This window comes from Spinacia oleracea, chromosome 1 (assembly GCF_020520425.1).
Source record: "Spinacia oleracea cultivar Varoflay chromosome 1, BTI_SOV_V1, whole genome shotgun sequence".
In the NCBI taxonomy this organism is placed as follows: Eukaryota; Viridiplantae; Streptophyta; class Magnoliopsida; order Caryophyllales; family Amaranthaceae; genus Spinacia; species Spinacia oleracea.
In genome coordinates, this window is record NC_079487.1 from 115,230,334 (window position 1) to 115,257,310 (window position 26,977).

General features: G+C 33.1%; 1 protein-coding gene across 1 annotated transcript; it reads left to right on the forward strand.

Annotated features, from left to right (window-relative positions):
• Positions 1 to 19,348: 19,348 nt before the first annotated feature.
• Positions 19,349 to 20,953, forward strand: LOC110778211 (LOB domain-containing protein 40). Its single transcript, XM_021982776.2, has 2 exons — positions 19,349 to 19,716; positions 20,119 to 20,953. The coding sequence occupies exons 1-2, from the start codon at positions 19,527 to 19,529 to the stop codon at positions 20,784 to 20,786; spliced, it is 858 nt and encodes a 285-aa protein (XP_021838468.2). The 5' UTR covers positions 19,349 to 19,526; the 3' UTR covers positions 20,787 to 20,953.
• Positions 20,954 to 26,977: the final 6,024 nt, after the last annotated feature.

Genomic DNA, 26,977 nt, shown 5'->3' on the forward strand with positions numbered 1-26,977 from the left:
CCACACACAACTACACAAGGCTAGGACTCAAAGGAACTTTAAAATTTTAATTACATGGCAATTAAGCACCATTGATAGGTGCCACGTGGCAGAAACCCATATCTTATCTGATCTTTAGAAGAAAGATGATAAGAAGAATGTGTGATGGTGATGAATTCATGAGATCTACCTATCTTTAATTTGTTGATATGTGGTATTACATTGTTTATTTCTACTCTTTTTAGCTATGAATTTCAGACCATACCTTTCTTCAGACATATTATTGGACTTTTCTTTGAGTACATACTTCTTCTTGCAAGTTGGATAATGAAACTCACACTAACCGAAATCATAGTTGGGCGATAATCATTATCAGTGCTTAATGATGGGCAATAATTATGTACGGAGTTTCATTATCCAACTGAAAATTACGGTTCTCAGTATTATCAAAAACTTTATCTTAAATTTTTACTTGAATGATTGAACAATGTTTAAAACTAATTGGGTTACACAGGAGCTCTAGTGAAGAGTGGAAGGGAAGTGTGAGTGTCTGGGTGAGTACTGAAGTAAGTTTGACATTTCCGATTATGCTAACAATCATTCAGATCATCTGTCAGCAAATACCCTGTAGCCTGTAGGTTGTATAAATTGGCTCCAGGGTACGGAAAGATTTTATCCAACACCCAAAAAAAAAAAAGACTGACACTGAATAAATGATTAAATGATGATATGGGGTAAAGAGTACAGTAATGTTTGTAGATTACTTTGAACTTCTCAGTTTTCAGGTAATGGTTAAAATGAATTTAACTGCTTCTTAGAGGCAATGGTTGTTCTAAATAGGAGCAGTGTTAACCTTAGTTTCTCGATTCTTCTGATTGTACCAAATGCCACACAATCTGTGTTTCTCTTCATCCACCAAACATATTTATAATTCTTAAATGTTTCTTCTATTATTATTTTTTCAGTAGTCAATAATTGGCCAAACGAGAAGAAATGGTCCATGGAGAAAACAAACAAATGAATAAATACAGGTCATTTTCCGACCACCAGTGGCAGTCACCACAAGAGCAAATTGAGAATTTGATGGTCTTAAATCTTAATTTTAAATTGAAAGAAAAGATATTTGTATCAACAATATATTGGAGGTCTTGGTCTATGCAAAACATGCAAGTATGCAACTAGAAGGAAGCTTCTCAAACAGTCGTTTGGGCTCAAGCCCAATTGATTGGACCTTGGCCACCTTGCCTCATCCAAGAAAAACTTACATATTTGAGCATTCAAATATGTGCGAAAAAACCTCTGATCAAGTCTTGTTTCATAACTCTATATACTCCGTAAGATTCAAGGATGGAAAAAGTGGCACACGAGTGATATTAGATACTTCATCCACTTTTTAATTGTGGATCTTGTTAGATTTTAAATCGATATATATTTTTTTAAATATCAACCTTTCATAATTTTTACTCATACATCATTCGAGATGTTAAAAGTCAAAGTCGTGTTGGAGAATTTAAAGTCAATCATAGTGCAATATTGAAGGAACATATTTTTTAAATAGTTTTTCTTTAAAGTCAATCATAGTTTTTGTTTCTATTTCTCGAATGTAACCTAAAAAAGTATAAACAAAGTATCAACTAGACATGGTCATTGAACATGGTAACCTAATGGTATAAGATAAGGTCAAGTTGAAAGGTAATAACATGGTATTTATTGGACAAGGTCAACATAAGGTCAAACTAATAACCCAATAATTTTGGAAATTGAAATAATTATGATTTTAGAGAAATTTTCATGAAGGACCTTTTATAATGTTAGTTTTGTGAGAAAGAACCTACCTTATCTCATTTTCTGATGTTTGACCAAAATTTACGGCGTTAGACTTCCATTTCCCGACGCTTGACCAAACGTGTGTCAGACACGTGCCATGAACAAGTTTTTCTTTGAAAATATCGTTACAAATGACCTTTTAAAAACCAATGAAAAAGAAAAAGAAGCGGGAGAAAAAGAATTATGAAGTACCAAAGAATTCTAGAGAGAGAAAACACTTAAAACCTAGCCTACACCTCGGTTCATCCACATCGCTTTGTCTTCCTCGCTTCCTTCTATGAAACCCTTTGCCCTAACCCTCTAGATCTACCTACAAATTAAAATGCACTTATTACTGCCTAATACCTATGCTAATCATGACTATATCCCGCTTTGCTACTCGTTTTTCCAATTTGATATATTGTTTGTGAGATTTTATTTCACAATTTATCTCTTAAATATGTGCTTTATCCGCCCTTGGATAGTTGATCTACGTCAACGTTTCTTGATCTCTACAAAAGGTAATTATGACAAAATTCCAATTAATTTGGGTTTTTATTGTTGTGAGCATTTTCTCCTCCCTTCCTTGGCCAATCGATGGAGGTTGCAGCTTTGGGGAAAACGAGATTTACTCTGCTTATTGGATGATACAACTCTTCGTATATGATCTCAGGGAGTGTCTTATCTTGAACTTAATTGATTATTTCATTAATTTTATGTTTGTGATTTGACGAATTCACTTTCCTTGTTTGTGTTATGTTGTTTTGATTTGTTTGATCTTCTGGTGTTTCTTTCTGAATTCATTTTACTGTTTGTTTTTATCGTGCTCAACTTTCCCCTTGGCCGTCAAATTTCCTTTGATTTTTTCTTGTTTGCCTTAGTTGCTACTTGGATTCTTGACTATACATTTGATCATCTTCCGTTCTAAGATCATTCTACTTCATGTCTCTCTTTCCCTATGTGCAAACTCAATATGTATTGCTCTTTGTTTCATTCTTCTTTGCCTTCGCCTTCACCATTAATGTATGACATTCCTCTAAACACTAACTATGCCTCAATGCTTAAGACAACCACAACTAAGATAAACAGGAGGAAGGATAGAAGAAGTTAAGTTGGAGATGAGAGGTACCAACACCATGGGAGAGGAGAGGAGATGAGAAGCAGCTAGAAATAGAAATGTAACCGACATAGATCGTGAAATGGAGGATACCATTGTAGATCACGAAAGAGGTGAAGCTCGAGGAAGACAGAGAGGAGTCAGGAGAAAGAGATGATGAAAGAAGCTAAAAGGGTATTTTTCCACACAAAGGGGAAAGGGAATTTCTCATATCAAGTGGGCAGATGTCCAGACAAAAGGGTGGGGAAGTAATTTTACAATTCTTAAGAGAAACCAATTTTTTTTTCAAGACGGAATTCCAGGGCTTCTTAAGAAAAAGTTGGGGCATTCCTTACCTTTTTTTTGGTAAAGTTGGGCATCAATTAATTACGGAAAAAGTGAATAGAGTTATACAAGCTATCAGGGTACATAAAAAACATCAGTAGCAGATGACCTGTCATTCCTAGCCATGGAAAGGTCACATAAGTACAAGTCTCTATACAGGAGACCAGGTTGTTCATGTCATTCAATACATCCGTAGTGGTTTCTTTCTTCCCGTGCTTGTCTCGCCATCTTATTCGCTAGCCCAAAGATGGTTCTACTCTCTATCCGAAGCCGAGATCATGAGAGTTTTTGCTTCAGTGCCTTGAAATCCAACACTAACTTAATGTACTCTCCCAACATTATATACTCATAATTTATAATTTCCACTGTCTGTTCGCAATCCGAAACAATGAGATTCTCCCACCCAAAAAATTTTGCACCATGGAGGCTCTGCCTAATGCCCAACTGTTCTGCCATTAAGCTCGAGTTAGCTATGTATTTCCTCGTGGAGCCCTTTGACCAAATTACCCGAGTTGTCACGCTATACACCTGCAAGTCTGCAACACATATAGAAAATTCCTCCTTCTGCCACGAAGCATCCAAATCCAGCTTAGTTTTGAAAGGGGGGTGGAGTGGAGTCCAAGTTTTTTTTGGGCGAGTATTCAGGTTGTGGATGTGTAGATGGGGAATGTTTGTAGGTTGTTGGGTGTAAGAGGTGTACTCGAGGGAACCTACAATAACTTTTTACATGCACTCCTTAGGTTTAATGTTCTCATGTTTCTTCTCTTCCAAATATACCATAGGATGAAGGGGAAAGCTACAATCCACGGGATGGAGTTCCACATGGAGGTGCTCTAAATGTTTGAGGTGATCCAAGGATGGAGATGGAGGTGGTTTTGGGTGTCTATATTCGGAATTCAGCCCGAACTTCAACAACTGTAACACATGATTTAAAAATATGGTATGCGTCTTCAATAAAAGTGGGACAAAAAGGGAATTTTTTTGACATACCTACCCCTTTTTTAGCAATGACCATTCTGGTTGGAAGGAGTTCGAACCAGATTTGCCATAGAAAAAAAATTAAGTTTTGCGAGGGAGAGAGAATTCCAAATGATTTTTAAAAGCTTTGCATTATGTTGATCATGGCAAAAGAGGTCATTGTAAGTTGATTTTAAAACAAATTTATCCTTTCTAGCATATTTTGAAACTGGCTTATCAAATCGGGGGGTCATGGGGATAGGGGTACACAAAATAAGACTCTTGAACAGGAGGGCAAGGTGAAAGACAAAGGGGATAAATTCCAGCTACCGGAACCCTTACAATCAGCCACTTTTAAGTCCATACCAGGCCTAGAGAGGGAGTCCTGGATAACATCTCTCAACGACCCATTACCTACCCACTTGTCCTCCCAAAATCTAATACTCTGCCCTCTACCCACCACTCATTTGCAAGACTTTGTGAAAGACGACCATGGCTCTCTAATCCCTCGCTAAAGGAAAGAACCCTTCCTAAAAGTAAAGGGGGGGGGAGCTGAACAATATTTGGTTGAAATGGTTCTAGTAGCTAGGTTTTCCGGGAAAGAGGAAAGCTTCCAGCACAACTTGGTAAGAAGGAGATTTTGTGGTGTTCAAATCCCAGATACCTAGACCCCCAACCCACTTTGGTTTGCACACTTTCTCCCAAGATAAAAGGTGGAGCCCTTTCTTATCCGGAGAGGATTGCCGAAGGAAGAAACTTGCTACGGAATTGATTTCCTTGACAATGAATTTGTGAAGAGGAAAGCATTGCATGTAATAGGTGGGGATGGCTGAAACGGTAAATTAGATTAGGCATATTTTCCCCCCTAGGAGGGATAAGCGGTATTCCTCGAAGCAAGTTTTCTTCTCAGCTTATCCATTAGGAAAGACATTTGGGAGCTAGACAACTTTTATGCTGGAAGGGGTTCCCTAGATAAGTTCCCAAATTAAAACTTTAGCTACAATTCATCTTAGTCATAAAAGAATGGATCATACCAGTGCTTGTATTTGGAAATAACATAAGCTTTGACTCAGATAAATTAATGGACTGACATGTGGCTTGACTAAAGAGGTCTAGAGTGTCAATCATGGTGGCCAAGGTCTTATGATTTTCTTCCCCAAAAAGGACTAAGTCATCAGCAAAAAGAAGATGGGAAATAATTAATCAACCTCCCCCTACCAAGCTTAAAAGGAGACCACCTTTTTTCATCACACACTCTTGGTGGATCAACTTGGAAAGTCATTTCGTACACATAATGAATATGTAAGAAGATAGGGGATCTCCTTGTCTAATACCCCAAGTCGGGGTAAAAGAAGGAGAATGTTTCCCATTGATGATCTCCGAAGACGTAGTAGAATAAATGAAAATCATGATAAGGTCAATGGAATGGGAGTCAAAGTTAAGGCCATGGAAAAAATTCCTAATAAAATCTCAATCAAGTTTGTCATACGCCTTTTCTAGATCAATTTTAAAGGAATACCACCCCAATTTTTCCCCTATTCCTTTGCATAGAATGGATAATCTCGGTAGCCACAATGTAAGTTGTTTCCGGACCCCAATTTGGAATAAAGGCATTTTGGTTTGGGGAGATGATGGAGTTTAAAATGGTTGATTCGACTCGATCACAATGATTTTCATGATGATCTTATACAGAGTGTTACACAAGCTAATGGGCCGGAAGTTTTTGAATTGGACTTAGTATTACGAATCTTTGGGATAAGGACCACCTTAGTATTGTTGATATAAGTGGGGATGGTTCTGTTACGGAAAATGTCCATAATGAATTGAAATAGGTCCTCTTGGATAATGGGCCATTGGTCTATGTAAAAAATGGGTATGAAAACCATCTGGACGTGGAGCCTTAAAAGACCCGATATTAAAAAGGGCCTCCTCAGGGTGCGTTCTGTTCAACTTATTTGACCTGAACTTATCTGAACTTATTTGATCGGAACTTATCTGATCTGAACTTATCTGAACTTATTGGAACTTATTGAAACTTATCTGAACTTATTGAAACTTATTGGAACTTCATGAAATTAATAATTAATAAAAATTAATTAATAAAAAATATTTAATAATTAATAATTAATAATTAATTATTATAATTAATTATTAATTATTAATTATTAATTATTTAATTTTTATTATTTATTAAATAATAAATAATAAATAATAAATAATAAATAATAAATAATAAATAATAAATAATAAATAATAAATAATAAATAATAAATAATAAATAATAAATAATAAATAATAAATAATAAATAATAAATAATAAATAATAAATAATAAATAATAAATAATAAATAATAAATAATAAATAATAAATAATAAATAATAAATAATAAATAATAAATAATAAATAATAAATAATAAATAATAAATAATAAATAATAAATAATAAATAATAAATAATAAATAATAAATAATAAATAATAAATAATAAATAATAAATAATAAATAATAAATAATAAATAATAAATAATAAATAATAAATAATAAATAATAATAATAAATAATAAATAATAAATAATAAATAATAAATAATAATAATAATAAATAATAAATAATAAATAATAAATAATAAATAATAAATAATAAATAATAAATAATAAATAATAAATAATAAATAATAAATAATAAATAATAAATAATAAATAATAAATAAAATAATAAATAATAAATAATAAATAATCAATAATAAATAATAAATAATCAATAATCAATAATAAATAATCAATAATCAATAATCAATAATCAATAATCAATAATAAATAATAAATAATAAATAATAAATAATAAATAATAAATAATAATATTAATATTAATATTAATAAATAATAACATTATTATTAATATTGGAACTTATTGGAACTTATTGAAACTTATCTGAACTTATCTGAACTTATTGGAACTTATTGGAACTTATCTGAACTTATTGGAACTGAAACTTATTTTTTTAAGGTGAACAGAACGCACCCTCAATCTCCTTAGCAGTTGGCAGGCTAGCCACTAAGAAAGAGGTGTCCCGGGCTACATCAGAATCCCTAACCCAACTAACAAAGGACTTAGAGGTGGTGAAGAGGATTTCAAAGAAAATACACACATGGGCTGCAATTAAAGAAATGTGTCCTTCGTCCAAGATGCATTAGTCTAATACCAAGATTATGATTAATTACATAATAAGTAATTCAGTAAGATCAAGTGATCAGAATAACTAGCTGGAGCAATGTATCCAATTAGTGAGTTCTAATCCTTATTAGGCTCACATCTTACTCTTGATTGAACCTACAAAGTCACACCAATGACATATAACGGATCGATGAAATTAAATGAATAATAAATTCATTTAATGGCTAATCGAGAATTTAGTTCGGAAAACATAAATATACGATAAGTCGTTAGATCGTAATCGTATATCGTGTTGCGTATATTCGTAGGCCGGGCCGTACAAATAATCGTATCGTACGATATTGGATCGTCAAGTACTATACGATAAATAATGGCCGAAAGGAATTATACGCAAACACGAAAGGGAACGAGCAACGCAACACTGCAGCCACAAGCCAAGCGCGCAAGGCCCCTGGGAGCTGTAGCGCTACACAAGCGCACAAGGCAGCAGGCCCATGGCCATTGTTGCACAAGCGTGCGCGGGTGACAAGCATATGCACAACAACAACGTGCTAGCCTGTAATCCAAAATCTAGATCTTACAGTCGATCATTTTATCAAAGATGATCGAACTTGAGATATTCCTGCCCTCTCGTTGATTCTCCCTCCTTATGTTGTGCAAACTATCAAAGGAATCCCTTTACCAGTAAGTGAATTACCAGATGAACCTTGTTGGGGTTTTTCTAGTAATGGTGATTTTACAGTTAAATCTGCTACATGGCTAGCACATAATTTTTGTTCCTCCACTAAGTGGGAATTTTCTTGGATATGGAAACTAGATATTGCTCCAAAGTTAAAAAAAATTGTTTGGCAATTATTGCATAACAGCCTCCCGACCCGGGATAATTTATCCTATCGTCATATAAACATTCATAATAATTGCCCCTTTTGTACTACTTCAAGAGAAACGCAAGACCATTTATTTTTGCATTGTCCTGTTGTTAGAGAATATTGGGATGCAAACGCCTTAGTTCGATGGATTGGTACTCATCTTCGATCTTCTTCTGTTCTTTCTCTCTTCCGTGAACTTCGTAATAATGTAACCTTACCGGCTAAAAAGATCATATCTTCCATTTGGAGTATTTGGAAAGCACGTAATGCTCACATTTTTAGACATTCTGCTTCTCATCGATGGGAATATACAGTAGAGCTTTCAGGATCCTTACGGAATGGAATATGCGTACACGTATTGATTCATTGGATGTGAACATTAATAATAATTCTCTTTCAAAGTCTCCACGTACTGCGCAAGTGGCTTGGACACCTCCGACACCTGGTATTATGAAAATTATTTTTGATGGGTCACTTCGTAACAACTCTGGAACAGCTGGTGTAGTAATTAGAGACCACTTAGGAAATAATATTGTTAGTCGAACCTACAATCTTGGAACTTCCTCTCCGATTCTTGCTGAAGCAACAGCTCTTCGTAATAGTCTTCTATTAGCCATCGGAAAAAATATACGACATGTTTTCATTGAGGGTGATAATTTATTAATCATAAATATTTTGCAGGAAAAAACTCAATGCCCATGGAAGATAAAAGTGTTGATGAATGATGTCAAACAACTTTTGAATAATTTTGATAGTATTTCTTCTCGTCACATTTATAGGGAAGCCAATCGCGCTGCAGATTATGTTGCCGCATTAGGTCATCGCATACAAACGCATCAAGAAGTTGACCGATACATAGATAGTAAATTTTCTTATTTTTTAACTTTAGATAAGTTAGGATACAGTCTTGAGAGAAGACTATCCTAACTTTTATTGTATCTTTCTGTTTAAAAAAAAACAACAACGTGCTAGCCTGGGCGCGGCCCACGGCCCAACAGCTCTGCGCTGGCTTGATCGTGTGTGGGCTAAAGTGGCCGGTCAAGGCTACTTACCTTTGGTCGGTTACTACCCTACTTTTTCCAAGGTTTTAATTAAACCTAAAATATATTTTTTTCACTAAGTACTGCACATCAAACCCTAGAGCACCAAGAACCCTAATTCTATGTGAGCCTCTTAGAGTGTGAAATTCCGAAAAGCCAAATACCTTGAGAAAGTTCTAAGCTAACGAAATCAAGGCGGATCCGAACTTGTCGGTGGACGATTGTAGATAAACTACACTTGGAGTTCTTGATCGTGTTTGTGAGGCTAGTGGGAGTACACGTTATGAATGTACGTTACGTTTAATCTTTGCTTTAACATGTGATTCTTGATTGGTGATTTTTTCGCTTTGTTAATTAGATTAGAATTAAATCCCAACAGTGGTATCAAAGCTTCATGTTTTAAAGCATTTTTTAATGTAATTTCATGAATTAATATTGTCGAAATTTTCTGTTACTTTTTCGGATTATGGGATGAATCGGTGAAAAGGTTGATGATGTGTTATATTTCGATGTTTTCTTAGTACGTTTTGGGTGGAAACTACGTTCTAAACACAATTCTATGATCTTTGTACCAGGATTCCAAAATTCTGCCTCTACGTTGAAATTTTCAAGGGTTTCCGGTTTCGAAATAATTAATTCTTGAATAATTCAGGATTTAAAAATTAGTTATGTTTACTAATCAACATATAATTAATTGTGGATTGTCCTACTGGATTATAATAATTATTATGAAGTTTTAAAAATAATTTTGTGGCTTAATATTAATTATAAACCCTAATTCCGAAAAGCCTAAATTAATGTAATTTTTTATCAAAATTAATTGGATTAGTTGGTTAGATCTGAAATTATGCTTAGGCTTGTAGGGAAATATGTTTTCATTAGTAAATGGCTTATTTAAAAATTCAAGGATTAAAATTTTGATTTGATTTGTTAATTTTAATCGTTCACCTAACCATAAGTTAATAAAAATCTGAAATTTAATTGTTTGGGATAATTTAGATTGTCGGATTGGATTATCTAAATATTCGAAAATATTGTTGATTGGATTCGTTCAATAATTTGAATAAATGTTAGCCTAGATTTATTGTTTTTATAAATTGGATTGTATGAAATAAAAAAAAAATCACCCCACTTTACTTATTATTCGTAATAACAACGATTGGATTTGTTAAAATTATGAAAATTTGAAATGTTTTAACTTTTCGTTTCGGAAAAAAAAAAATCCGATTAGCCTCTGCTATTTGTTGTGGTCGATAGTAGGGGGTAGGACGGTCATCTCTCCTCTTGGGGTAGGGCAGTCGTCTATCCGTCTTAGCATAATCATTGGCTCATTTCCTACAATAAAGAGTTTCTTCGAGCCTGACTTGAGCCATGGTTTTGGCTTGTGCATCTTCAAATGTCTTGCATGGATACTTGATGAGGTCTCTCTATAGATCTGTTTCTCCAAATAGCCCCTGCCTGAACGCTTCTATTGCGCTTGGTATCAATATTTTGCAACTCATATTCTATCTCTTTGGTTCGTTAACAGTAAGATTGATACTTCTCTATTTATTTTCCTTCGAGGAACGGAAACTGCCTACCTCTTGTTGTACGTTGATGACATCATTTTGGCCTGCTCTTCTGGTTCTCTTCGAAACCGTATTATCTCCCTTCTCAGTGCTGAGTTCGCAATGAAAGATCTTGGGCCTCTCTCTTACTTTTTTGGTATTTATGTGTTTCGTACCAAGGACTCTATGTTCCTATATCAAAAGAAATATGCTCAAGAAATTCTTGCTCGGACCGACATGTCCTCTTGTAAGTCCGCAACTACATCTGTTGACACAAAGTCAAAGCTTAGTGCTACGGGTGGGAAGCCCCTTGCTAAGCAACTTTCTCAATTTTGTGGGAAGTAGAACGTCTTAGGAAGTTTCCTTTCATATGCTCATGTCAACTAAACAAGTTTATTACTCCGTACTACCTATTAGACTTCACATGAATTAGAACGGCAACAAAACATCACCTTATATTGAACACTTTAACTTAGTTTATTTCTTCAAGCTTTAATCTTTCAATTAATGTAGATGTCCAAGCAAGCTCTCCTCGTTTTCAATTCAAGTCAAGTATAATCTCTTGACCTTATCTCTCCTTTTTCTTATTGCTTTCCTATTTCACTTATGTTCGTGTTTTATGTATGAAGATTAATTTATAAGGTAATAATTATGTTGTTGGTGTTTATGTTCATCAACTAGTATTAGTTTTTTTACCCCAAATAGTAAGTCATGTTTTCATATTTAGTTTGCTTAGATTTTCATGTTTGAGTACTATGTGTGAGTAGTTTACTTAGGCCAAGGGGTTAGGTGACCCTAGTAGTGTTAATTATAGCATGAAAATCCCAATTTCCTCTTTCTTACAATATTCCTGTTTCTTTAACTGATTTTTTTTAGTTCCTAGAAAATTTTATATCTTATTATCTTTTATCAAGTCTTTGTTTATCTATTTTTATTTTTTAATAAATCTGAAATAATATTAGTATTGATGACATGGAAATCTTATGTGGCTCTCTGAATGCTCTCCAAAAACTCCCCATTATAAAATAAAAGCCTATATATACTAACTGCTATATTTTATATATTATATTAGATCAGTTTTTGATTTTGGATTAAATTTCATATTAGATTTATTTTTTAATTATTAGAGGGTTTGACTTCGGATGAAGTTGTATATCCGTAATATTAGTAATTAATTTATAAAAATATATACGTGGCACCTAATTATTTAACTACGTGGCACTCGACTTTTTTTATTCAAAAATAATTTTAAAATCTTATTTTTCATTGACCGAAACCATTGAATTTTCTACGTGGTTCTCTAATATTGGATTAGTGTTTGATTTTGGATTGAATTTGTTTTAGATTAGTGTTTAATTTTGGATGAATTTTATTTTTTTAGATTGGTGTTTTATTTTGGATGAATTTTATTTATGATTTATTTTTTAATTGTTAGAGTGTTTGATTTTGTATGGAGTTGTATATATTAATCATAAATTAATTAAAATATCTACGTGGCACCTAATTAATTATCTACATGCACTCGATTTTTTCAATTCAAAAATAAATTAGAAATCTTATTTTTCATTGGACGAAATCAATAATAATCCTAGGTGGCGCTCTAATATTTCAGCAAATATGTCTCCTTTATATATATATATATATAAAGGATAAATAAAATAATAAAGCAAGTAGAATTGATAATCTTAGGTGGCGCTCTAATCAGCAAATATGCCTCCTTTATATATAAAAGAGGCATATTTGCTGAAATATTAGAGCGCCACCTAAAATTATGAATTCCACTTGCTTTATTATTTTATTTCATTCAACTTTTTTCTTAATACCAGTTTTCGACTAAGTATATCTCTCATAAAAATCCGGAGGGAGTAATCGATTACGGATCAATTTTGTTCGGAATCTCAAAAAATGCGGAGGGTAGGGATGTAAAGAATATAATTAGTGGTGAAATCTAACATGTCAAACCCAAATCAAATGTGATGGAATCATTATTTATACTTTCTCTCTTTTGAAAATGAAAACCTTCAATCACAGGTAATGCTTCCTCCTTAAAAATCCAATTTAGTTTAATTAATAATTTAAATTTAGGTTTGAAACAATCAATTTGTTTTTTACAATAAAGTCAAGTTGAGATTAATGTATAATTAGAGAAACATTGGGCCCCCAGTCTTTGTAGGATAAACTCATAAGCACCAAATTTAGACGACCGCCCTTCCTAAAATTATTTTAATAATGGGCCCCACCCGCTATACCAAATTCAAATACCTCTCATTGGGCGCCCACAGTCCGAACTTCTCTGATACCAGAAACCAGAAACCAGTCGCCGGTTTTCTAAGGTTTACCAGGAAAATATTAAAATATTCCTGTTCAAATTATTCCCTTTTTCTTTTTCTTTTTCTTTTCGTTTTTAATTTTATGCTTTCCCGAAAACCAGGAGCTGGAGATTTGTGGAACTGTGGACCCTCACCACTTTCCCACAATATGTGGCGATTCGACCGCACTCTGACACAAGCACGTATATATCACGCGCTTTCTCGTGTTAATTTGGACTCTATTGCATGGGGCGACTGGCAAATGGCGATCATCTTCTTTTTTAACCACGTGTCTTCCATGCGCATGACGATTTTTTACTCTTTTACGGGAGTATACGGATGGTCCGATTTATACACGTCGGTTTTAATTTATTAAGAAGGTAAACTAACCTAGTTATTTACTACGTAGGATTTTAGGTCATTGCTTGACAATTTAAAAATTGGGAACGGTAACTTGGTACGTAGGGAGATGCATGGTAACTGGTAAGAGTGCTCTCACTCTCAAGCACACACAACGTGAACTAATTAATACACATACTCCTCCGTTACTTAATACTCACCCTGTTTTTTTTTTAATGAAGTTGTCTTTTAATACTCGCTCCCGTCTCTATAAATTACACACTTTTGAATATTATATTTTCTCTGTTTTTATTTACATGCATGATACAATTAGATTTTTAGACTACTTAAACAAGCTCTTTTGACTTTCTTTCGTGATTAATACTTAAGAAAAAAAACATATTTGTGTCATTGTGTGTGTCTCTTTAAATTCATCTCAATAATTAAAATATTAACTTTTTATAACTTTTTCTTATCCATAATTGAACATAATGTTTAAAATCATGTTGTATTGGCAAACACGCCTAAATAATTGTGTCATTTAAAAAAGAACATATGAAATATCATTTCTATCACTTAACCACATACTCAAATATTCATACTTCCTAAGAAGAACATTAAAAAAAAAAAAAATCAAACCTCCCCACATCCTACCCCACCCCACCCCCACCCCCCATTATTTCACACATTTCACACTAACTATATTTAAAAAAATATTTCGCTATCAACTACCACCTAATAAATTAATAATTTAATTAAGTTGTCTAATACTTTATGTCAGTCAAATCGGGACAAATATTAAATAATGGATGGAATATGAATGTATTATGTCAATTTAGAGTTTTGGTTGGCTAGGTTCTCGTGTATAAGGATTACATGACTAGTTGGATGGATTGGCGTAAAGTATTGCATATGACCGTACATGGGTTGAAACATTAAGGGCTGCAGAGACTGAAATTCGTGCTCTTTTTTGGTTTTCTATGTCCGCCTCTGTTTTGTTTTTGTACAGTTGCTTTGTTTAATCAAATTACTCCGGTAAAGAAGAAAAACTTGAGTATATCCTGTATAATATATTTTGAATTTCAAAGAGATATGCATCTCCATTCTCCAATATTGTTGAACGGGAAGAGAATTATAGAAGCCCATCACCAATTCACCACCCTTATTTAGTTGAACAGAATTATCCATATTAGGATGCGAAATTACCCCTGAAGTTATTTTAAATCGCGGCCTCAAATTTTACATACTCCGTTAATAGGGACGGATCCAGGGATTCATACTTAGAGATCCAAAAAAAATTATAATTTGCTTTCTTTTTAGTGTGTTAAAGTTAAAATGTAAATAGTAAAATATCATAAACGCCATAATAAAATATGTGGAGAATGTAGGAACTTTAATTTTGGGTTTTTATAATAATAGTCCAAATTCCAACAATAATTTTGCGCGATTTCAATTAAGAATGGAACGTAAAAGATACTTCGTGTTAAAAAAACGGAGAGAGTACAAAGTATATATAACTTTTGATAAGTTGTTATGTTAGGGGGTGTTTGGTTGAGAGTTTTGTACATAATTTCTTTTTATATTTTTGAAGTAAATTAGAGATTGGACCATTTCAAAAAGCTAATAGAAAGGTTTGGTTATTATTTGACAGGTATGGATGGGAGTTTTAGGGATAGAAATGCTGCGCGCTTTTGAAAAGCTCAATATGTATAGGAGTTTTAATTTTTGCATTAGACATTTGCAAAAGTCGGTGTAAAAACGACAATTTGTCCTAATGTTGTCCAATATAACAACTATTACCAACCTACATCACTTTATGAAAATATCTTTAATTTGTCATTTTGCACATTAAATAGTTAACTTCAATTCTAACATCTAATTTATCAAACACTTTACACAAACACAAAAAATTAGGTAGTCAAACCATCTAACACATAATCAAACTAGGTAACAAGTAATTGCCAAACATACACAGTAGAAAAGTAGATGCGATAAGAGATATATACTTCATTAGAGTAATATTTTTAATTGACTGAGAGATTGAGGATATAAGATCATACTTTTTTGTAATGGGGAGAGGTATGTAATATGAAGTAAAATATTAGTAATCCATGTTATAAAAGAAAGTATTGAAATTAAATTAAGAGGAACGTAAAAGAAAAGTAGGAAAATGAAATAGTAAAGGTGAATTTTATTCAATTAAATTAAAATTATTTATTTTTTCAAAAATTTATTATTGTAATGTTATACTTCTTGCCCTTTTCAATAATAATTATTATTTTAAAAAAAAAATCGAGTACTCCTTCAGTTCTCTATTTAGTCCCTTTTGGAATTTTATCACTATTTACAATTGAAGGGGATCTTTTAATTTATTTTCAATATGTATTTCAAAATTTGTTCATGTGAGATCTTGCTTTGTTTGTCTCAATGTGTAGTTTAACAATATCAAATTTTTATATTTCTTTAACGTACATATTTTGAGATATTTACGTTTAAATATGGAATTGAAACGGATGAAAAAGTCAAAATGAGACTGATATTTAAGAACGGAGGGAGTATACTATTTTGGTAAATTAAATTTATACTTCCTGACTTTTTTTAGTTAATACAATACATCTGTTTTATTTGAATATATCTTGTCTAAAATAAGTAGAATATAACTCACTCTTTAGTAAGGGAACGTGATTAGGATACACAACTTAGTTGATTTTGGCACACCTTATATGAGAAAAGCGCAATTTTTTGTACTCCGACCCGTTAAAGGTGTGACAAATCAAATAAGGCTCTATTTTGTTCACCTTATTTTCACTTATTTCAGGAAATATAAGTTTAGATAAGTTCAGTTAAGTTCATATAATTTCATATGAGATAAGTTCAGGAAAAATAAGGGTTGGCCAAGTACAATTTATAACTAAAATAAGTTTTGATAAACTCAGATAAGTTCAGTTAAGTTCAAATAAGATAAGTTCAGAAAAAATAAGTGAAAATCAGGTGAATAGAACGCAGCCTAAGTGGTGTGCTAAAATCCGGATCCTTAAATAAGAGTTAGTTGTGGACGACAAAATTTCATATCATAACTTTTTCAAAAAAAAACATAATTAAGTTTAATGTACGTGGGGGCTAATTCTTTATAATCATATTTAGATCATGCTTGATTGCAAGACCAGGCTGGAAAGTGACGGTTCGATCGACATAGCTTTCGTGAGGCGAATCATGCGGCTGACTGACTTGCTAATCATAGGGTGAACTTAGCCTAAAAATGGTCATGTTTGAGGCGATCCCGGTGGATCTTCGTGCTATTTTATTGAAGGACTTGAGAGGTGTTACAATTGTTCGAATGGTGCCTGCTCTTGTGGCATAGTTGCAGTAGCTAGTTTTGTTTCTTTTTCGTTATTCTGCTTGTTGTTCTAGTAGCTGTTTCATAATTTTTAGCTTTGTAGTTTCTTGTTTCTTTTAAGGATTATTTCCTTCCTTCACGCCAAAAAAAAAAAACATGCTTGAATTGAGGGTAATAAAAGAAAATATACGAAATTCAAGTGGCATTGCTTAACCATAAATTTAGATGTACACAAAAATATATCATGTGTATTATGCATATGACCAAAAATGGGGTTAGTGGTTTTTTCAATAAATCCATTAACATAAACATTGTTGTTTTAAGAACCTTCGTACCTTAAAATCATTTCAAATATTACGGGGAATATAGTACTATTTATCCTCATCTATATAATATATTAAAAGGCGTTGTGAAAAATGTATATGTGCCACATAGTACCCCTTTACGCCACATCATCCACTCACAAAGTGTTATGCCATGTCATAGACAACCAAAACTAATGCTATGAGATTTGAACACAAGACCTCATGTGTAGAAGTTAAGTTTCATTACCATCTTAACCAACCACTAATTGTTGTTTATCCATGCACGTAAATTTATAATACATGTTAACATGAAGTCTAAAACAACTAAATTTTTATGTTACTTCTTATTTCGTATGGACTATATTAGAATAAAAAGAACAGTTACAATATTAGGAAAGCCGTGAATTAAACAATTAAAATATTAGAAAAATTACTTTGCATGATGAAGGTAATGTACATGTGTAGTTGATGAACTTAATGAATCTTTTCACTTTTATGGTCTACATGTATCTTAGTCAAATATTGAGTTGAAAAAAAAAATCGAATTTTAATTATTCAAAGTAGCAACCGGGGCATCGCCCGGGCTACACACTAGTTTGAGTCATTAAATTACGTATTGCGCCCACAGGTTTGAAAGTAAGCTAAAATGTGAGTAATTAATTACAAGTAGACTACAAAAAAGACACGCAAGCTTAAACCCCCAAAGAATGGGAAAGTAGAATTCACGAGCTTTTTTTAGAGAGTGACGGCTTTAATAAATACACCAGTATTATAAACAAATGTTGTACGAAGTATGACAAATGTGAGTATGTGATGTGACAAATAGGTTCAGCCCCCCTCTTCCCAAATTATGGAACCAAAACCATTTTTTTATGTTTATTTTATTAAAATCATATAGTACAGAATATTACATGTGAGCGTCTCACATTAACCTAATAAATATTTTTTATGTATTTATTTAAGGGATATACTTGTCTTTTCTGATTATATTTATTTAAGAGATACATTTGTTATTTTTAGTAATTTATCAACCCCACCATCTAATTAAATAATTTATCTAATATATCATACAGAGTATGTCCCACTACCCTATTAAACAAATAATTTTATAACTACACCCTACCCCCACCCTTTAAAATGACATGGTCCCCACTTGTTTTACTTATTAAAATATTTATCCAACCTCATTTGTTTTATTATTTTATTTCATTCAATTCTTCTTCTTAATACTCGTGTCCGGCCAATCGTATCTCTTAAATAAATACGGATGGAAAAAGACTACAAGTACACCTAGTGTACAAGATTCTCTTGTACACCACCATTAATTTGTTGACACATCATCAAACCCACTAAAAAATGAGAATGAAAGATAATAAATATGTCATTTCAACCAATAGAAAAGCATGGTGTACAAGATGTCTTGTACACTGGGTGTACATATAATAGAATACAATACGGATGAGTACTTCGTATACAAATAATTTTAAATTTTATTAATATAACTTGCTTTTTAATTGTTATATTTCTGTGATTTTGAGGTCGAACCTCGTTTTGTATATAAAGTGGATCTTTTTTTCTTCCGCTGGTCATGGCTAGAACCCTATTTTCTATCTCTGTCTTCTTTTATTCGCCCCATTTATCATTTTAGTCTGTCTTTAGTGATTATCCAGTTAAAAAAAATGCTTATGCAATCAGAACTCTTATTCACATAAATTTTATTTGATCATATCATTTTTTTTTTCTCAAATTCCACCACCAACTCTTAAAAGATCATACTCAGAGAGTTAAACCCTGTTCTATTCGACTTATTTTAACTTATTTTAGACAAAATACGGAGTAAGTTCAGATAAGTTCAGTTAAGTTCAGATAAGTTATGATAATATAAGTTCAACAAAAATAAGTTTTTTTCAGACATTTTCACACACAAATAAGTTTTTTCAAACAAAATAATTTTTTTCTAGATAAAATAAGCTCATTTAAGTTCATTTAAGTTTAAATAAGGCCAGATAATATAAATTCAGTCAAAATAAGTCAAATAAAACAGAGCCCTTAGAGAATGGGTCAAATAATTAGAAACAAGAGTATTTAAGAATTTTTTTAATGTATAATTCTCCCGAAAGACCACACTCCCTATCTTTACCAGTTTTTGGGAAACAACTGCGGCTTCTCAACCCAGCAAACAAGCATTTCCCTATTCCACTTCTCTCTTTATTTTCTCTCTCCTCCCAACAGATTAAATTTGCTCACATCATTTATATACCCCCTATTCTCCCTCTTCTCCCCCCCCCCCTACTCCAAACCAGCAACACCTTTTCTCTCTCTTCATATCTCACCAAACCCAAATTCTCAAATCATCTCATCAATCAACAACCTAATTGAGCTGAGTGATCAATCAATCAGTGACGCATCCACGATATTTGAAAATGCGGATGAGTTGTAACGGATGTCGAGTGCTACGTAAAGGATGCAGCGACGATTGTAGCATAAGACCGTGCCTTCAGTGGATCAAATCCTCTGAGTCTCAAGCTAATGCCACCGTCTTCCTTGCTAAGTTTTATGGCCGTGCTGGTCTTATGAATCTCATCAACGCTGGCCCTGACCACCTTCGTCCTGGTTAGTACTCTTTCCGTCCCTCTTTTTTGGTTCCATTTAAATGTTTCTGAAATGATAAAGATTAATTTTAATTTTCTTCTTATTAATAAACGCATCATGCAATTATATATTGTCTCATTGCATGTAAAGTTAAGAGTTTTTGAATTGTGTAATCAAAATTTAATTAAAAGAATTATTGGAAATCTAGCGGTATTCTAAGAGTGGAAAGTGGTATAGTCCCTAGATCTTAGGTGAGGGGTTGGTTTTGGACTTTGGTTGCCACGTTACTATATTTGTCAAGTGGGTCAAGTTGTTGGAAGGGGTTATACTAATAATTAAACTTCTTGTTTAAGTTGATTCATTGTTTAATTATTAATTAATCAAGTGGGATTATGCTAATTATTTTTTTGGATTTGTTTACAGCAATATTCAGGTCTCTCTTGTACGAAGCATGTGGAAGAATGGTAAACCCGATATACGGCTCAGTAGGGTTACTTTGGTCAGGTCAATGGCAGCTTTGTCAAAACGCCATTGAAGCTGTTTTAAGAGGCGCGCCGATCACGCCGATCCCTACTGAAGCCGCCGCCAATCCACCACCTATCCAAGGCGCCTATGATATCCGCCACGTCTCCAAAGATGATCACGCCAACTCCAACAGCTCGGCTGCGTTGCACCGAGTCAAGCCCACTCGGACGCGGTTCAAGCGGGTCGGCTCCAAGCCGAAGCCGGCTAAGGCAGAGGAAGGTGCTGCTGCTGCTGCTACCTCGGCTCTTCAGATGATGGCGGTCGCCGCGGCAGCTACTGAGTCAACTCGTCATGACTCGGCCGAGTTGAACGGGTCCAGCACGAGCCACGACTCCACCGTGAGCCACCCTGATGACCACACGAGCACGACTCACACGAGCTTATTCTCGACCGATGTGACGGTGGAGGAAAAAGAGAGTGGCGATCATGGAGATGATGGTGAGGTGGAGCTAGAGCTGACACTTGGTTTTGGGTTTGATTCGGTCGTGAGACCCGAGTCACTGAGTCGTAAAGTTGGCCAAGAGCATGATCAAGTAGTATGTGAGATGGGATTAGGACTTCTTTAAGTTTAGATTAGAAGCTAATTAATGGAGAGTTTTTTTTTTTTTTTTTAAATATATTTTTAATTTTGGAATCCTTTTTGGAAATATTTCCCCTTGTTGACAGTTTTGGTTTTTGGATGTACAAACAAAGTTGACTACATATAAAACAATACTTCCTCCTCCGTTCTCAATTGCAGGATACAATTGAGTTTTTGATACTATTTACGCAAGATCTTTTAACTTTAATTTCTGATTTATATATAAGAAAAAATATAGAAGTGTGGGGTTTAAATATATTCGTCATAATATTTTAAATATTAATTTTTTAAAAAAATTCTTATCCACAATGAAAGATATTAATAATTTGAAATTCTACATTAACAAACGTGCCTAAATAATTATGTCATTTAAAAAAAAAACAGAGGAACTAAAAAATAGTGGATAGGCCACATGTGTTACATACTATTCGATATGAGCTGTGTAATTTGGGAAAATTGCATCCAATAAAAATTAGGAAAACCCTATGTCAAAAAAAATGAATAAGAAAAGAAATGGTACTTTTTCTATATAAATTTTTTATATAAGACGTTCTAACACAGAAACATTAGACCGTTTTGATATCACCCAATCTACAACCACGCAATTGCTAACTTCATTTTTGTTTTTTGAAATGCATATTCACATTTTCATTTCTTTGTGAATTCATTCTTCTCTCTCCTCAAAAACTCTCCTCCTGTAATCAGAATTCAAAGATCAAAACCTTAACTCGGTACAAAATTACCATTTGCAGTTTACCAATTCGTGTTCATCAATCCATTTTCAAGACGGAGTGTGAAGTTGAAGCTTCAAAATTAAGTCGAGACATACTAGATCACATTTAAATCTTATGTATGTTTTAAGATATTTACTGCTTTAAATATGTCTTGATATTATGCATGAGATTATGGTTTGATTATGTTGCATGATTAAGGATTTTAGTTCACTTAAAATCTAACCAACATAATAAGAGCCTTAAGTTCCAAACTGCAAAATTGAGTTAAAATATGTCATTCCAAAATGACACTTATTTCTCACCTTTTATATCAATCTAGTAATAGTTTTCCGCCATAGCGATGTGTTATTTATTGATTTTAAAGGGGTAAGGTACACATTATTTGTGATTACATGTTGATTTTGGTTGAACTCAGTGATATAAGTAAGGAGTGCTTGTATGTCGTAGAAAATGGGATAGGTTTTCCTAATAAGTTATTGAAGGAAAAAATACCCTTGGTCCAAGTTTGCATCTAATATTAAGTCTAATAAATGTGGTTTAGTATTAATTAAGCAAGTTAATTATTCAGTGAGATCAAGTGATCTAAATGCCTAGCTAGAGGTCGTTTCAGTTCAAGTGGAATTAATGTTATAAATGACACAACTTACTCTTGTCTGAACCCGTAGGGTCACACAAATAGCATGTGAACGGATCAAGTATTTAGGTGAATATTATATTCAGTAAATACTCTAATTATGGATATTTGGAAATGACGGATGTTGGTTTCAGTGGAAGCTAAACAAACTGTCAAAAGGCAAAGAAATAATATTTGTCGGAAATGAAGATATTTCCGAAAACGGAAATATGGTTCATAAAGGAAATATAAATATTATCGAAGTCGAAGATATTGTCGGAAACGAAAATATGGTTCGTATCGAAAATATTATCTGATGTGGCCAAATTTGGTAGGACTAATCACGGAACAACACATGGCATCTTCCACGCTTACTAGGCAACTGATCAGAATATGAAAAATCTATACTTAAGCGGAAAGGCCCAAAATGACTAGTGGCCGACCCACATCCCTTTTAATACACTAAGCCCACTATCCAAACTACATGATAAGGGACACATGTCTTCATCTATGAGAATAGTCAATCAGGTGACTAGGTTTGAGAACAAATCCCAAAATCCTAGCCTTATAAATAGCTCAAATCCTAAGGTGAAAGACAATCAATTCATTCTCACCTAATTAATTGGGGGCCGTTTAAATGAAATTATTTTAAATAATTAATTTTAATCATTTTTCGTAGGACATTTTATTTTAATCAAATTAATTTTTGATTAGAATAATTCTAAGGATTAATAAATTGGAATTGATTAATCTTTTAGGACGTGTTTACATGAACGTGATCTTAATTAATCATGTAAACACTTGCAAATCTTTTTTGAGCCATTCGTTTTAGGACACAAATGGGTGAATGCATAGATACTATTATTATGTATTCCAGGTGACTAGTATGGCCAAACTAGGATAGTTAAATACGGTCTGCTTACCATTTTATCTTTGAATCTAAAGTTTTAAATATGGTGTGCGTACCATGAAGTTTTGATGTAATAATTATTATTAAGTTCAAATTCTTCTAGTTTAGCTTTTTGAATGGAGTTAAAGACGATGTCAAGCTAACAAGGTGAAGGGAAGATTGGATGCTTCAAGACCAAGTTTTGGGTCATACTAGTTCACCAAAATAATTTATGCTATTATATATATTTATGAATGTATAGTGTGCATAAATGCGTTGTTTGCATGTTTGATTAAAAAACTAGTGTATGCCCCGGGCGATGTGCCCGATTTATAATGTTGATAATTTACGAAATAATTTTTTTACATGTGTTGCGTATGCGAGTTTGACCTATTTTAAAAGTAACTATTCGGAGATCGTTTATTTTATTTGGATGTGATGTATTGTATGTAGTACGTATCATTTTCAGTAATAGTGTTCTTACTTTTTTGGGTTGTTCGTATTTGCAAATCATGTATGATATCTAATAACTGTTTTGTATATATGCGTTATGATTCATATATGCTAACACAATTGTTGACTCATTATTGAAAAAACATGTTCTATTATATGTGGAAAATGGACAAATTAAAAATGCAGTAAATATCCAAAATCATTTTCAATAATGTTAACAAAATTAAATTTTCTTGCAATCACCACGTGGTTAAAATTAGCAAATTAATTAATAACGTAAAACATGTGAAAGATAGTATAAATACACATTAATCCCATCCCACTTAAATATATTTAAATAGAGTTAAATACATAAATAATAGTGTAGCTAAGATGGCAAGCTTTCTACTATATTTCTTGTTTGTTTCATGTTCTAACCCCAACAAAATCATTTTGTGTATCAATATTAAAAACTAATGCACATCTCCATATAATTGTTGATGTGGCGCCTTCTCATGTTTAGAAGAGGTGACACACGGCACATGATTTGCCTTGAAGATTTAATAATAATATAGATGAGTTCACTAAATAATCAAACCAACATTGAAACAACTAGGTTCAAGTAATATTGAGTTTTAAATATCATGATGATACGTGTCATCTCTTTTTTTCCTGTAAAAACTATCATTGAATTTTCACTTTACCCCTATCCTTTCCTATATAAGAATGTGCGAATAGTGCTAAAACCAAGATGGTGCAATTATTAAAAAATGGAGGAAGTATCATTTTCCAAACATTTAATTTTATTTGTTTCACATTCCAACTTCGTCATTCACACTCAAAATCCACGATCGTATAATGTTTCGAAATATTTGTATCACCGGTCTCTTATTCCATACCACTAAGAACTAAAATCTGTACCTATTCTATACGTAAGAAAACCATAGATGATAAGATGACACATGTCACCCTATATTTGATCCATAAAATTTGTCATTTTTGTTGTTTGTTATACAAAGTATTTTATAGCCTCAACACCTCTGCTACTTCATCTTCCTCATTCAACAACAATTCACCATTTGATTCATTTATTCATTTAACATCTTCCACTTAATCCCCTTTTTAACACTCAATATTAATTCACCATTTAATTTATATATTTTTTCAACTTTTAAATTTCACCTCTACAAATCATATATATATTTTCCGCTAAAATCACGAGCCCTCGATGAAATCTATACCTAGTATTTAAAAAGGAAACCCATAGATGATTAGATTCCACGTGTCACCCCATCTTTCATCCATAATTTTTTTTTTCAATTTTTCCTTATGTTGTTTGTTATACGAAGTATTTTACAGCTTTAACACGTACCTCTTCCACTCTATCTTCCTCATTCAACATCCCATTTCATTCATATGTTCATTCAAACTCTAGCTTCCACTCCATTTCCCTCTTTAACACTTAATATTAATTCACCATCTAATTTATATATTTCTTCAACTTTCAAATTTCACCTCTATATAATATATATTCCCACTAAAATAAGAAACCAATGATAAAATTAACACCTTAAAGGACAACTTAACAACTACTCCCCCTATGCCTTACTGTTATTCCCGGTTGGAATCAGGGAGTGGATTAAAAAAAATGGAATCTTAGTATAATTGGGTGTAAGAGATTCTACTTTTTAGAATAAGTAAAATAGATAAAATAATAAAGAAAGAAAGAAAATGAAGATTTTTATTAAAAGAATCATAAACACAAGGTGGACAAATGACTTGGGGGTGTGAATGAAATAAAGTGGGTGGGAATAATTGGGTAAATGAATGGAAAAAAGGCAGAATATTGCAGGAACTTAAATTGTAGAATTGGGGTATTTTGGTAAAAAAAAGATGGCAAAATATTAAAGATTTCAACTGGGAAGAACAAAAAGGAACGCCAAATCGGAAAACAAGAAGAATATTTAGGAATGGAGGGAGTACTATATAAAATGAACGGGCTCAAAAGCTAGTTAACACTTTAAAAGACAACTGAACATCCACTATACAATTGTCACTCTGTCAATTATTTGTACGTGGTAAAAAATTATAAATTAAGGACTTGTTCGGTGTCAGTTTTTGATTTTTTTTAAAAAAAAGTCATACGATTAAGACTGAATCACGAACTAGCATTTTGTAATATCTATGGTAATCACATTTACTTTGAAAACTGACAACCAAAATTGAAAACTACTTTTTGTGTTTTTCATATATTGGTTTTTTATTTTACAAAAAATAAAAAACTGGAATGGGCCATAAGAAATACGTGCATTGCATGAGATTAAAGATATGAACACCTTGTTTCAGCTTTTCAGGGAAGAAACGGGTAAATTTTGTAGTGTTGTAAAGAAGTGATCCGACCCAAAAAATCGACCGAAACCAACCGACATTCGAACCGAATATATATGAGAAATAGTCAGACCAAAGCCGACCCGAACCGATCCGTTGTTGACCCGAAGTTTGATTTAACCCGTGAATTGAATATCCGGACTAGAACAGTTAGCAACCCGGAAGACCCAACCCGATTTGCTTCTGATAAATTTAGTCGAACTGAACCCGCATCCGATTCGATATCAATCCGAAAACCGATTTTACTCGTTAACAACCGCATTCAACCTGACTCGATTCAACCCGATATCCGATTTAAACCGAACCGGGTCTATCCGAATCCGAATTCAACCGAATTGTTGCCAATCCGATCCGTTAAACGAAAGTTCGGCCTAGCTAAAAAAATAATTACATGATTTAACTCGAATTCTAATCAATTACTCGTCATTGATCTAGAATAAGTTAACCGAATTGAAATATCATCTATATATGTAAATTCAACTCGATACATGAACATTAATTCTATGTTCTATTAATATTAAATAATTTAGTAATAAAAGTCTAAAAAATCTTTATTTGACATGAAGTAATAGAATAATAAAGTAATTTGACTTTCTTGCAAACTCGAGTGTCACTCGATTAATAGAATACAAGATTACAAACTAACCTCTATCTAAACTCGAACCTCAAACCCTATCGGTAATTGACCCGAATTCGAGATACGTCTTATCCGAACTTGACCTGAATCCGAGATTTAGGCGACCCGGGCGTGACCCGTACATGAAGTAAACCGATCAAATATTACCCGAATCCTACACTCGAAACGAACTCAATCCGAACCAAATGGAACTGATAAAAAGACCATTATAAACAACCGAACCCGAGAATGATCGAGCCGAAGTTACCCGATCCGAAACCGAGTTCTATCCGAAATCGTTTATCACCCATTATCACCCGAATCAATCCGAATCGACCCGAATAGAAATAATGACACGACATTAACCGATATCAAAGTTACCCGAACCGTTTTTAACCGATCCGATAACCCGATTTGACCGCCCTAAAATTTTAGATAAATGGGTCCGCGATGAATTAATTTGTAGGCCATTAAACCAAGCCCACACCACCTAGCCCTTTGCCCC